This window comes from Perca flavescens, chromosome 3 (genome assembly GCF_004354835.1).
Source record: "Perca flavescens isolate YP-PL-M2 chromosome 3, PFLA_1.0, whole genome shotgun sequence".
Classification (NCBI taxonomy): domain Eukaryota; kingdom Metazoa; phylum Chordata; class Actinopteri; order Perciformes; family Percidae; genus Perca; species Perca flavescens.
The window spans coordinates 20,822,309-20,836,508 of NC_041333.1; the positions used below are offsets into that span (position 1 = coordinate 20,822,309).

Below are 14,200 nucleotides of genomic sequence, written 5' to 3' on the forward strand. Positions count from 1 at the left end.
CTGATAGTAGTCAATTAGCATTATGAGCCAAACCCTTACGAGCTGGCCGAGATGCCCAGCTTTATGCAAATGAATCCGTTGAACGCGATGCGACTAGAATAGAAGTAGACGAAAACTGACCTTTGTCGATCTGAAATGAAGACAAATTCAGCAACTGCACCGCCTATTTCTCGCTTAAAAGGTTTTCAGAAACATGTTTCGGTGAACTATTATTTTTTCACTTAGCCGCCATGACACTCTGTTGACATTCTCGAGCAGCCAGACCCACGTCACGCGTTTGTCCAATCAGCTGCTGGTCAGGGGCGTGGAGAATCAACCATGGCTGTATGACGTTGCGACACCACGCTTCAGTTGTGTCGGATACATGGATCTGTACCGTTAGTTGTACATTTAGCTAAGGGCAAAATTTACTTTACTGCAACAAAAACGGCAAAGACATAACATAAACTGTGACCATATTAGTTCATATGTATTATCCTAAAAAGAGTAATGTAATTTAATATACTAACATATTTAAATTGAGCCTTGACTCAACCACAGAAAATCTGTTGGACTTCATATGCGGAGTAATCTTATTACAATTAATTTCCTGTTCTATTTTTTGTGCAGGCAGTATGTTCTTCATTTGTCTTTGTCAGGTTCTCGCTTCCTCTTTCTCCCTCCATCTTCCAATTTTCTCCACTTTTCTCTGCTTCACATCAGTCAGAGCAGTCCCCCCCCCTCCCCCCACACATACTTTTCTTCCTCTCATCCTTTTGTCAGGTTAATTAGTGTGATTTTTTATCTATAGTGGAACTTCTGATTAAACCTCAAACCACCGTGGTTGGGGCTGAAATGAACTCAAATCACCCTGGACACACATGCATGCACGCACAAGTCAAATATTTTGTTTTTGTATATATTTTTCCTTTTCCCACCCTGGTCTGCTGGTTTCATGTCTGTGTCTGTTTAGACTACACAATGACAACGTCTCAAAGGCATCAGCTTCCAGCCCTGCACTGAGGAAATAGACAGCCCTGCCAATTACCACCACCCACAGGGAAAGATAGGACCAAAAGAGATGGAAAGGGGAAGAGAGGAATAAAAGGAACGAAGATGGAAGCACTCATGACATTTCTTATAAGAACGTGATTGAAATCTTGCTAGCCATGCGGGGTGAGCTGGAGTAACATGCTGACAAATGAAAATGTGCTCGTCTTTTTCCTCCCTTTTCATTCTAAGCAAGCAGCTGTGCGTCACTCCCTTTGTGTCCTTTGATCGGTTCCCTGTCACCGTAGATGGCCTTAAGCTGGGTGTGAAAGCTATTATGTCTCTCCTTTTCGCACTATTCCTTTAGCCTTTTCTTCTCTTTCGTTATCATCACTCCTGCTTTTCATCTCTCTGTCCATTCCCTCCATCCTCTCTCTACTCAGATTTCTCTTTCAATTTTCTCCTTACCCTTCCTTCCTCAGTTCACTTCTCTTTCTTTGCCATGTCTCCATTAGGCAATTGTCTGCAGTTCATGTTAGGGTCAGAGGAACAGTCAAGCAGACTCAGGGGAGTTCAGAGAATCAATCTCTCAGAGAGCTCGAACACACACACACACCAGAAATGGTGCCTTGAACTGTAACTGAAGAGAACCTGGCCAATGAGCCTCCAGTGTGTACACACACACACACACACACACACACACACACACACACACACACACACACACACACACACACACACACACACACACACACACACACACACACACACACACACACACACACACACACACACACACACACACACACACACACACACACACACACACACACACACACACACACACACACACACACACACCTGAGTGTCTCTCCAGTAGAGCCTCTGCGTTTCCACAGATTAACCAGACTAGAAGAACGGCTGGCGGCTGAGGATGATTTGCCGTCGCCCACGTGCATGCGCACCACTGTGCTAGTGGTAAAGGCACTGCGCACGTTGCGCTCTGGTTTGGCTAGAATGATGTACACCTGTCATGAAATAAAACATGACATAACATTTAAAGATAGCAACAAAATAAAGAAGACCACTTATCCACTAATGTTCAAAAAGAGCAAATACCCACTGTGTACACATAACTGTCTTTTAATAAATGTTCTTTTTAGAGGAGTGATGAAGGCTGTCACAAGTCATCATGCCTTAGTTTTTAATGTAAAATTCTAATGAAAAGGCAATTAGCAAAAGAAGCAGCAGCTAATTGCTTTCATTGATTGCAATTGAAAGCACAAACTTTCTTCTTGAAGCTCCACATAAATATCTAGCATCTATTACTGTAGAAGTGAGAGAAAATATATTGTGTGATTGTAATTTTAAATTTGCCTTTTTACTTCAGTGCAGGCATTTGGTAAAAATGTTATTTCAAGTTTCTAATAATTTATAGAAACACTTAAGCTGAACACTCACGTTCAATGACATAGTGTTTACTCTGAGTGTTGCCCGTGCATTATCACTCCAATGACAGGGTTACTGTCAAACTGTCGATATGGCCACAAAAAACAAAATACTTTGGGGGGCTTTATCATCAATTTAAGTATTCACACACCAAGCCAAATTTCAGTGAACTGCATGCACAACATGAGGACATGTCTCCCAAGCTTTTTGACATCAGAACACCTCAGCGTGTATTATTCTGGTCATAACTTGGACACCCACCACATACAAAAGATGGTGGTAAGTTTACCACATTGTTAAGTCTGTTTCAACAGTGGAAGTTAACTCGTAATGTAGCATGAAGTGTCATTACTGTTGCTATGATTACCTGCACTTTAATATACCTTGTTGACTGATTTAGAATAACCACCACAGTATGTTTGAAGTTTGGACACCTAACAAGCAATCCAACAAAGGTATTTTCTAAGGCTTAAAGCAGAAGCTTAACGTTTAGGGAGACAAGAAATATATAGATAAAAGCAGTGAATGAGTGAAATGTAGAAACTGTAGATTTTAGCTTCAGCCTTACCTTGGGTACAAACATGCAGCACAGTGCCACAGTGGCACTGAGGCTGACACTGAAGCACATGGTGATAATTTTGTAGTTGGAGCCAAAGTAGATGGGTACAAAGGCCAGCCAGATAATACAGGTGGTGTACATGGTAAAGGCAATGTACTTAGCCTCATTGAAATTAGCTGGGACGTTGCGGGTCTTGGAGAGAGAGGGAGGGAGGGAGGGAGGGAGGGAGAGAGAGAGAGAGAGAGAGAGAGAGAGAGAGAGAGAGAGAGAGAGAGAGAGAGAGCAAGTTTAAGCAAATATTCAAACATTTCTTTACAGTTGTTGAAGGATTCTGCCTTAAATGAATTAAATATGAACAGAAAAAAGGATGGCAGACATTGACTTTGTGACTTTGTGTTTGGTTCAATATAATTTCATTAACAGCTGTTAAAAGTAGTAGAGCACCAAACAATAGTTCAATCATTGCTTTTTGCATTGTGTGACTTTTCCTCATATATAGTAGCTTGAAGTAAGACTGTACTAACATGTACTAACAATATTAGACATATGTAGTATGTTATGCATGTTCCTACAAATACACACATGCCTCTAACAACATGTGTCTTTGGAGCGGTGGATTTGATGCACCCACTGACTGGTGCTTTTGTGACTTCAATTTTGATATTGTCATTTAAATCTGTATCAAATAACTAAATGCCTTTTGGTTTTTAGGTAGTAATACACAATAGTTACAAACACTTCAGCTAGTACCTTGAAGGCATAGAAGGTGCAGCTGAGGATGAGCAGGCCATTGTATCCCAGCGGGGCAACCACACCCAGGTTAGTGGTGTTGCAAATGAGGACGACTTGGCGGATGCTAGGGTAGTCATTGATCACCTATAGAGACAGGGGCAATGATAAAAAGCTTGTCATAGCTTTTGTAACAGGCACCATTTTCATGGTGCATTTTTTTAATGCTTTAGTCAAGATTCTAACAGTATGATACATGTTAATCTGCTACTAAATCTATTACTGTATGGGTCAAATGGTCTTAAAAACATAAGTGATGTAAAAGAAACAGACTCATGGAGATTAAAAGTCTCATTATGAGTTAACTTCTTCTGCTCCTGATTATTTGTTTCTCTCTTTCAAATATGTCTGTTAACCTGTTCTTAAAGCTTTCAACGAGCCACTCTACCACTTACAATAAAAAAACAGAGACACACGAAGCTTACCGCAGGTGGCTCCATGAGGAAGAGAGCCACAATGATGCCCAGTTGCAGCAGTATGAGGACGAAGGCAATGATGAGCTGAGCACAGGCAGACATGAAGCGAGGTTTCTTTGTACAGATCTTCTTCTTGCTGCCTGCCAGGATCCGAGCAATGCGGTTTGTCTAAGGTCAGATCGCAAACACCATCAGGACCTTTTAATAAAATATATACTGAACAAACTATATCTACAGTATATTTTGGCCATCTGTATTTCTACATTGTTGCCACTGTCTGTATACAGACATACTTGTAAGAAATACTTAAAAACTATTGCACACAGGAGTCAAAATTTAGCTCAAGGTAATATCTTATGGGAAGGCAGGGATAGGATAGGCCTGTGCCCTGCATCTGATTTTATGGTACCCGTATCCTCTTGCTCTAACCATCAAGGAATGGAAGGGATAACAATTTGCAGTATCAGGGGACTATAGCCCCTGTTGTTTCTTTCTAATTAGGTCCACAGTTCTGCTTACACCCACAGCTGTATCCCTGCTGCTGACTGACTCTCCAGCATCTGAAGCTTTTCTGTGGCTCTCCTCTACAGACCATTGATGACCAAGGCAGGTTAGCATAGATCTAATGACAGGGGTAATCCAAGTCATTGGAGGTAATTCCTTTAGCCCTACACATATCACAACTGCTGCACATTAGGGCTGTATGATATTTTGTTTCATTGTCTACATTGCAATGTGCGCATGTGCGATAGTCAGATCGCAGGACGTGCAATGTTAATGCTACAATGTTTTTGCTGCTTGAAAGAAAAGGAAACTTTCACAGTTCTCTTTCACCGTTCTCCTAGTTTTTATGCTCCACATATTTGGAACAAACTCCCAGAAACCTGTAGGCCCGCTGCAACTCTCCGTTCTTTTAAATCTAAGCTAAAAACCTATCTTTTTGATGTTGCTTTTCTTTAAATAATCTATTTTATTAACTTTAATTTCTTATACTGCACTGTAACTTTTATTCTTATACTGCACTATCAATTTTATTCTTGCTTTTAATGTTTTTAATTTGTTTATTATTGTTTTTAATTGTTTTCTAACTGCTCTAATGTTTTATGTAAAGCACTTTGAATTGCCCTGTTGCTGAAATGTGCTATACAAATAAAGCTGCCTTGCCTTGCCTTTTACATGATTGTTACCGGCCGACCCTTCCTCTTTAATATAGGTGGCCATGTGGGCAGCGTGTGTATGGGAAGTAACGTTAGTCCGACAGGGTTTATTGTTATGGGAAGCGAGGCTCTCCTCACTTCATATCACAACTACATTTTCTATGTAGATGCACTCCCCTACAAAATCCCCCAAGTAGTCGAGAATGATTTATTATTTCCAAATAGAGCTATTTATGTCATTTTGTAAAAGTTAGTGTTTTTTCATATTGCAATATATATCCCAGGCAAAGAAATATTTTTTTCCAATATTGTGCAGCCCTACTGCACACTACATCTCATACTTATTTCACTACATAACTCAATCCTTACCTTGGTGACAAGGGCAGAGTAGCTCATGGCAGGTGACAAGCCTATTCCTAGTCGTTGGAGGTAGCAGTGGATGACATGGGGTTTGGTTATGAGGCTGAAGGTACACAGATACCCTAGGCAGATTCCTGCCAGTATTATGTAGCACAGCTCCCTACTGGAAGATTTCACGACTGGGGTGTCCCGGAACCTGAACACATTACACAACAATTATGTGTAGAAACATGTAAGTGACACACAGACATGCAGAAATACAGTATATATGCAAGAATTTAAACACACTCAGGTAAACTGTCATTAAGAAAAGAATGGAAAGTGCAAAGTGGGTATATATAGTATGTATCTCTGTCTAGTTTAGCACTGTTTGCATTATTTTTCTCAGTTCATATATTTTCTGAGACAGATGAGAGATTCATTACCTGATGAAGACTGCAGTGACAAAGAGTGTGAACATTAGACCGAGGCAGGCAAACACCACAGCAGCAATGGGTTCAGGGTCTCCCCACCGCAGGTACTCCACTGGGATTAGGTCACAGCCTGGGGATAGAGGTATGTGGAGATGCAGTTCTTGAAACAAAATTACAAAAATACTTTTTTATTTGATGTGTGTGAAGCTCAGCAACTAGATAATATAGAGTGAGCCATACTTTTGTCTTTATTCATTATCTATATCTACCCTTTTACTTTAAAGGTCCAATATGTAATATTTGTACTGTAATAAATCCAAAAATGACACCAATGCCTCATCAGATATTTAGGAAACATGTTAAACTGAAATACTATCTTTTCTGACAACAATGCTAATTTCAGTATTTTTTCTTTTTGAAATTTACATTCCGTGACGGAATTTATGTTTTGGTCTGTGTGTTGTTATCAACGGCCCAGTTTGACAGCCAGGCCGGGTTGCCAGATATACCTGTAAAAACGTAAACCCAGCTGAAACGGTAGTACAGCCATGAAAGCAGCAAACAAACGAACAGGATCAACGGAGATAGATTCTACATGACATAAAAAAAAGAAAACAGCATGTTTCTAACAGTTGCGTGACCAGAGACGTAACAACCCCCTGGTAAATATTGGAGATGTATTTGAAAGATGGAGACAGCTTAGAGCCCAAAAGGACGCAGAGTTGGCTTATTTTCTCCTGAACAGGTAAGCATTAGCTTCAGGCTAATTTATCACAGCTACTAGGGATGGGCATTTTTTGTCATTTCAACATTTGTGTACTCACATTGAATTATATAGCTAGAGTATCCGAGTTGGTTACTCGCAAAAACAACTGAGACATAGCCAGTAAAGTGATCCCAACTGGTCCTGACTAACGCCGCCATGCTAACTGCTAGCTAACGTTACCGGGAGGACCAGGCATGCAGCCCATGGCTGTTTACAACGTGTAGTTCAGCAGCTGCAGCCGACAACGGTGAGTTATTTTAAGCCACGAGAGGGGGGCTGTAAATCGGAAAGAGAGGACTTTGAGTTTGCAGTGTGTTTAGCGATTGTTGCCGTAATTCTAAGCCAATGAAGTGTGTTCCGTCGGCAAGTTAGTGGTATTTTTAGCGTTTCGTATTGTAATTCTAAGCCGAGGAAGTGTGCCTGACTGGCGTGTGGAGAGGACAGTGAGGTTGTTGTGTTTTTAGCGGTTCATACTGTAATTTTAAGCCGAAAAAGTGTGTCTGTCAGTTGGTTACAGAGCTCAGCGTGAGCACGGGCTTTTATGACTGTCAATATAGCCAGCATCTACCGTTAACTACTCCGCTGTGCTGTGGAGTAATGTCTGGCTATGTGAGAAAAGCGTCTAGCAACATTGTTGTGAATGCTGCGGTCTCAGCCTGGCAACCTCCGTGAACTTCGAGTCTGGGCAGGAGGGGGCGGGGGAGACGACTCTCCAGTATTTTGAATTGGTAGTGCAGTAACTATTTTAACCGCTAGCTGCCAGTATTACATACAATATTACATATTGCACCTTTAAGCTTTAACCCACATCTGATGCAGGTTTAGTCTCAGTGTACAGCGCTTTTTCCGGTGACCGACAACCCGTTAGAGGTGTTGAAAATAATCAAATAATCGATGCATCGGGATACGGACATGGACAATGCTGCATCGATGCAGTGGCCCACCATAATCGATTATAACCATAGACTGTTAATACATAACGCAATGATGTCGCTCGTTAATTTTCCGGCCGCGGCATAAATATTCAAATGAAAAATGACAGTCTCAATAGCCTAACCCGTTTCTCACACATACACACACACACACACACACACACACACACACACACACACACACACACACACACACACACACACACACACACACACACACACACACACACACACACACACACACACACACACACACGCACGCAAAAGGCTGAACGGAGACACGGGAGAGTGGAGAGAATTGCAAATCGAGAAGAGGAAAGAAAACACTGAGAAACATTGAGAGACACTAGTTAGCTTGGAGAAGATCTAAGTGGAATAACGAAGCTGAAGAGGTGTAGCCACACTTTTCCTGTCTAACAGCAGTGGTTGAGAACAAACGTGCTAGTGTGGCTAAAGTTGGAGCTAACTGACTAGCTAAAGTTGGAGCTAATTGACTAGCTAAAGTTGGAGCTAACGGCGGAGAGTTGCTGGTTCGGAGGACGCTGATTTCGGACCGGAGAGGACGACAGCGTGTTTCCCTGATGAAGAGGACTTTGCCGTAGCTGGTGACTGGTTTTCGTTTTCGTGTTTGAACTGTGTTTCTTGGACTAACAGCTAACTGTAAGTTCTTCTGTGGGTTTGCTTCACTGAAGATAACGTCCTGCTGCACGTCCACATGAGCTACCATCCGGCCTGCAACTTTTCTTTTTTTTTCTTCCTCTCGGCGTGTGTGGGTGTGTGTGGGTGGGTAGGTGTGTGTTAACACAATGGTTTAATAGGGTTTGAGTAAGTTTTACATTGAAACTGCTGTAAGGAGGAATCGTAGCTGGAGGGTTTTAAGTGGAAACTGATAGAGAAACGGGTAAAGGGGTAGTTGTGTGTAATATAATTTGAAGAAATATTGCAGTTAGCATATTTGAAAGGTGTGATTTGTGTTATGTTTTTTTTGTTATTCAATCTAACAGCTAAATATTATTTGTACATTTAAGTTATTGTTCAGTAAACAGTACCTTTCTTGTTAAAGAGTTGTCTGGGGTCAGTTATTCCAATACAGCACAATAGATTTGCTGGCTAAAAGTAGGGTGGTATATGACTAATCCAAACTAGGTAAACCTTCGTGGTAGCTACCTTAAAGAAATGAACCCAAACACTTCATCATTCCAGTCTAAAGTTACGTATTGCAGCTTGGGCATTGCACTTGACAATGCAAGTTTGTCAAGTCAAATATCCTATATGGCTTTTAGGGCTGCACGATTATGGTCAAAATGATAATCACGATTATTTTGATCAATATTGAGATCACGATTAATTATCACGATTATTTGTTGATTTAACCAAAACAAATTTTATTGTCACATAGGCTAATTATAACTGCTTTTACATCCATATTGTGCTACATTCCTCCTTTATTGAAGGATACTGTGAAGGAGTATGCCATTTCAGCTGTTGTGCGACTGTCAGGTATCTACCTGACGAAATAGCAATGCAGATTTCATTGGCTCATTACACTGCTACTTAGATGTCTGCGTTGCGCTCTAATGCTCCGAAACCCACGTTAGAGGCAACATAAACATCGCTGCATGTCACGCTAGTAAACACTAATAACACGTTACTCAGCAGGTAACGTTAGCCTACTGTTAGCCACAGTAGTAACTGGATTAAATACAGTTAAAATGCTGACAGCTAAACGGTGTAGTGTGACTGTATTTCCAACAGCGGGACGTCAAACAGTCTGCTGCTAAAGCTATGAGCTAACAGACACAAACTAGCACTGGTCACTGCTGTTGTCTGAAAAACAAAACAGACGGGACAAAATGTTGCATTTACTGTTAAACTGGTAAACATTGTGACCGGCTTATGATGACCGACTGCTACCTGTTGTGGAATTTTCCTCACGTTATTCTGTCCTCTGTGACTGTCTACATCTACAAACTAAGCAGCGCGGTGGCGGGAACAACTCTGATTGGCTCACAGAGGCACGTGATCAGACAGTGGTTTATGGAGCGCTAGAGTGGCTTTGCAAAAACTTTGATAAGGAGCGTTCTATGACGCATTTTAAATATCGCTCGATCACGCAAATTTGATCGTGGGAAGCCAAAATTGTGATCGTGATTAAAATTTGATTAATTGTGCAGCCCTAATGGCTTTAATAGAAAAATGTTTTTTGATGCATCGAGATATCGAATCGAAGACCTGATAATCGTAATCGAATCGGGAGATCAGTGAAGATGCACACCTCTAGTACAGGTCAGGGTTCAACGCACGCGTGTTGAACCACAGGTGTCCAGGTGGGAAAGTCTTAACAAATAAGTGACTGACAAGCATTGCCTACAGCCAAAGCCAGCATCTTGTGAATGAGTATTTAGTTACCATAAATCTGTAATCAATCCATTATCAAAACACAAATATTGTACCCATTTTTCAGCATGCCTGCTTCATCATTCACTATTGCTCATTTAGTGAAGATTTTACCTTCTTCAGACTGCATGCCTTTTGGCCTTGCAATACATACTTCTCTGTCCACCCTTTTTTTTCTTATCCCTCCATCTGCGTCTCTATAAGCCCCTTTCCAAACATGCACCACAAACCCAACTGAGATGAAAGTGTGAAAATTCACAGCAAGCTAGTGGGCGAGTTGATGACGTTTCATGCGACTCACGCAAAACCGGAAGAAAACAAACATACAAGGGTGAAGGAGGAGGGTGATTTAGACAAAGACAGCAAACAAAATGTCTAACTAGAGAGACAACGAGATTCTGGAACATCTGTCGGTAAGGGACGATACCGAAATCATCAGACAAATTCAAGAACGGTAACATCTCTTTCCTGTCACTCTTTTTTTCTTTGTAATGCCTCATTCATCACTCTATCCCTCTCCCCCCTAATATACACCTATATAAAATATACACCTTTATCGCCCTTCATCCTCATCCCTCCCACCTTTCTCCTAATTCTCTTTCTCCCTTCCTCCCTCCATCTCTGTCTTTCTGCTAGGCAAGGGGATAAAGTTTCATTAATTAAAGGGACAGTTCTAATTATAAACTGTCTTAACACTTGCTGAAATTATCCGTCTGGTTGGTCTAGACATACTGTAGCAGCAGGGACACACGTAGACTCTTTCGGTCGCTATGATTCTTCACTTTTTAATCCTCTCTTTCTTCCTTCCTTCCTTCCTTCTTTCCTTCTTTCTTGCCCTTACGATTTCTCTCTCTCTCACAGACAAGCACAAACACCCACAAGCATGCATGCACACACACTTGTTCGCACAATACTGCAAATCGCAGAGAGAGTTGAAGAGTCATTAAAAAAGACTTAAATAATTGAATGACTTTGTCTTTAACAGGTTCAATGAAGTTCATCAAATCAGTGAAGTAGTTACATCAGGGGTATAAACATCAGCATAATTGCTGAATGGGAGCCAGTGGGACGGAAACAAACTCATAATCTAAAACACTGCAAGGTATGGAACATAATGAAGTGTGTGTTAAACAGCATGTGTAAAACAGAATAATAATAATAATAATAATAATAATAATAATAATAATAATAATAATAATAATAATTCATCCAATAATGTAATTTAAAGACCATAAATACATAAGTCGAAATGGAGCAGCTTCACAGCAGAATCACAGATCTGAATCTCATTTTGTCCAAATTTTAGGAATAACTTGCGTGTGTAAATGTAACTGCTCAACATCATGGAGGTAGTGCTTTTTTACTACTTAAGCATACCCCCTCTTGAAGAGACAAGGACTACAGTAACTGTTCTGCCTAACAATGAGGGATGAGGCCCACCCACCCGTAAACATTTAAGGCGGGAGGCACTTGCTGAGAATTTAGTTCAAATTAATCCGGCCCACATAAATCAAGATGTTGGGGTTGAAAATCCCAGATTAGTGTTTTCCTCATGGGTTTTCTCAGAGCAGTTGAAAAGCATTGACTAGGTCTGCATTTTAATATACAATTAGTTCACAGAACCTGCAGGAAATCGTGTTGTGGTTGACCCGAAGACAAACTGATGCATTAAAAGGGAGGGGGACCATTTGGAGGGTTCAGTCGATATAAAGTTTTGAGGAAAACTCCTTCAAACGCTCTCAGACTCAAACTGTTGAACTTTGAGGAATCAGTGAAGAGGCTCAAATCCCAAAGCTAATCCTGCCTTTTACTCTCCCTGGCTATTGCTTCTGTTGGAGCCTCTATTCACCTCCATCTCTTTCTCTCTTTCAGACTCACTTTTTCCTTCTCTTTATGTTTCTAAATCACTTTTCTCTTACTCTTTTTCTTGTTTTTGCTCTATTGCGTCGCTAAAAACTGTTCTTTTGCTTTCTATGGTTTTCAAACCCACTGTACTGTACCTCTGTCCCTGCCAGCTGAGACCTTGCACTATGTCATATTCCTTCTGCCTCTTTATCTCTCTCTCTCTCTTCATCTTTCTCACTCTCTCTTTTGGCCTGAGGGAGAGAGATCAAACTGTCTGCTTGAGGAACAGGGCAATCAGTTTGTTTACACCTCATTATTACTGTTCCATATAGCCCCACTGGGGGACATGCAGTACTTATTGTTGAAATGAGTCACACACACACACACACACACACACACACACACACACACACACACACACACACACACACACACAACACACACACACAAAAAGCAATACGCTGGTAACTCCGATCACTCTTTAATTTTTTTATCACCCTCTTTTTTCACTGTCAACTTTCTCTGTCATTTTCTCGCCAGTTTGCTGCCTGTTTTAGCTTAGGATGCTTCTCTCTCTGGCAGTGAAGCTCAATCTGAATTTTCCGCCGTGCTCCATTCATGTTTTAATCATTGAGCTTGGTGAGGAGCTAGCAAGCGGTATAATGAGCAGCTGAAAGCATAACAAGGCAATATTCAACCGCTTCGAACACAATGGAAGAGAAATAAATTAGCATTGCAACTGAAGTGCATTTGCATTGAAAGCTGCTCTTGATGCAAATAATTAACATTGGTGACCATGTTGGTAACAAATTAAAGGGATGAGAGTGTGTGTGTGGAGGGGGGCGGGGGGGAGAGGTTGTTTCTCTCCTTCTAATGTACTGTAACTGGCGCAGGACTTCCTGTATAATAATATGCTGGAACCTATACACCCTACACACAAACATGCACACACGTATCAGTGGTCACTGCACGGTTTCCTTCGAGTAGCAGCACTACTACTGCATTGATATTAAAGGATATTCATGCAGGAGCGTGAGCAAATACTGTAGCTTCGTGTGCTCAGTGAAGTGCTTCAGTATTTTCTTGGCAAAGTGGAAATGTCTCTAGGATTGCACCTACATGTTATAAACATGCAGCCACATACACAAACATACAGAGACTGACCTGTGAGGTCATAAGTAGGCCAGGAGCCCAGTTCACAGGCTCGGCAGGTGTACTCGTCGAACACAAACTCATTTTCTTTACAGGGAGTGCACGTCCAACAGCAGCTCACCTCACCTTTACGGATGACCTGTAAGGGACAGAGTGCACAATGTCTGTGTGTACCTACTGTATAAAGTTTCCCATACATAGGTTCTACTTGGGCGCCCCGCCCAGGTAGATTGAGCCCCGCCTAAGTAGATAAAATCTGAATTATATATATTTTTTTTTTTCAATCAACGATGCATTTTATACAGCGCACACAGACCAGTGGCCTTCAGCCCCTCCCCCTCGTTAAGTCTTGCGCCGTGGGCATGACAGCGGCAACACTTCACTTCAGGCTCAGAGCCATTTAGTAGTAGCATGCTGCTGGTGGTCTTACCGTGGGATTAACTGTACTAATAAGCCGTAGAAACACCGCGGCCACACCGCTGTGAACGTCATTTATCAGTCTGGTTGTTCACCCTCTCCGCGGCAGTCTGCTCCACTCCCTATCTTTATAATGGAGCTAACCGGAGCTGACCAAGCCCTCAGTTCTCCGTGCGTGTATTATTAATTGTATTTATAGACTCAAGCTTGAATAAAACCCATAATTTTATTTTATTAACTCAGAGTTGTTTGAATGACAGAAATCTGCTTAGTTGAGATCTTAATGAGTGCAACACGGACCTGTATGACGTTAGTACAAAACAGCATGCATAGGATCCCCAAAACATGGATTAAAACATGGATTAAAACACTTCATAAAACAAACAATGATCTAACAAAGAAAATTAACAAGAATTTACTGTAGAAAATCTTAGTCTTATATGATTTTCGGAGTTAGGAGGAGACAGTGTTGAGATTAATAAAAACATAACTGTGCATGGATCATAGTATAGTATTAGGTTGTTAATACATATAACATTTGGGCTCCAGGTAAATCAGGTATTTTATCTGCTGAACCAT

The 14,200-nt window shown here is 41.2% G+C and overlaps 1 protein-coding gene across 3 annotated transcripts in view; it reads right to left on the reverse strand.

Moving 5' to 3' along the window:
• LOC114551675 (metabotropic glutamate receptor 5) overlaps window positions 1-14,200 on the reverse strand; it is a 62,990-nt gene that overhangs the window by 10,687 nt on the left and 38,103 nt on the right. For 2 of the 3 annotated variants that reach the window (XR_003691981.1, XM_028572654.1), the window contains exons 6-12: window positions 13,217-13,343; window positions 6,125-6,242; window positions 5,709-5,895; window positions 4,192-4,350; window positions 3,728-3,853; window positions 2,987-3,169; window positions 1,831-1,997 (exon numbers count right to left, since the gene is read on the reverse strand). Coding sequence is in view for 2 of the 3 variants with exons in the window: in XM_028572654.1 (XP_028428455.1) it covers window positions 1,831-1,997; window positions 2,987-3,169; window positions 3,728-3,853; window positions 4,192-4,350; window positions 5,709-5,895; window positions 6,125-6,242; window positions 13,217-13,343 (1,067 nt within the window). In the remaining variant the exon portion in view is untranslated. The remainder of the gene's footprint in view (window positions 1-1,830; window positions 1,998-2,986; window positions 3,170-3,727; window positions 3,854-4,191; window positions 4,351-5,708; window positions 5,896-6,124; window positions 6,243-13,216; window positions 13,344-14,200) is intronic. The other variant, XM_028572660.1, reaches the window with a different exon arrangement.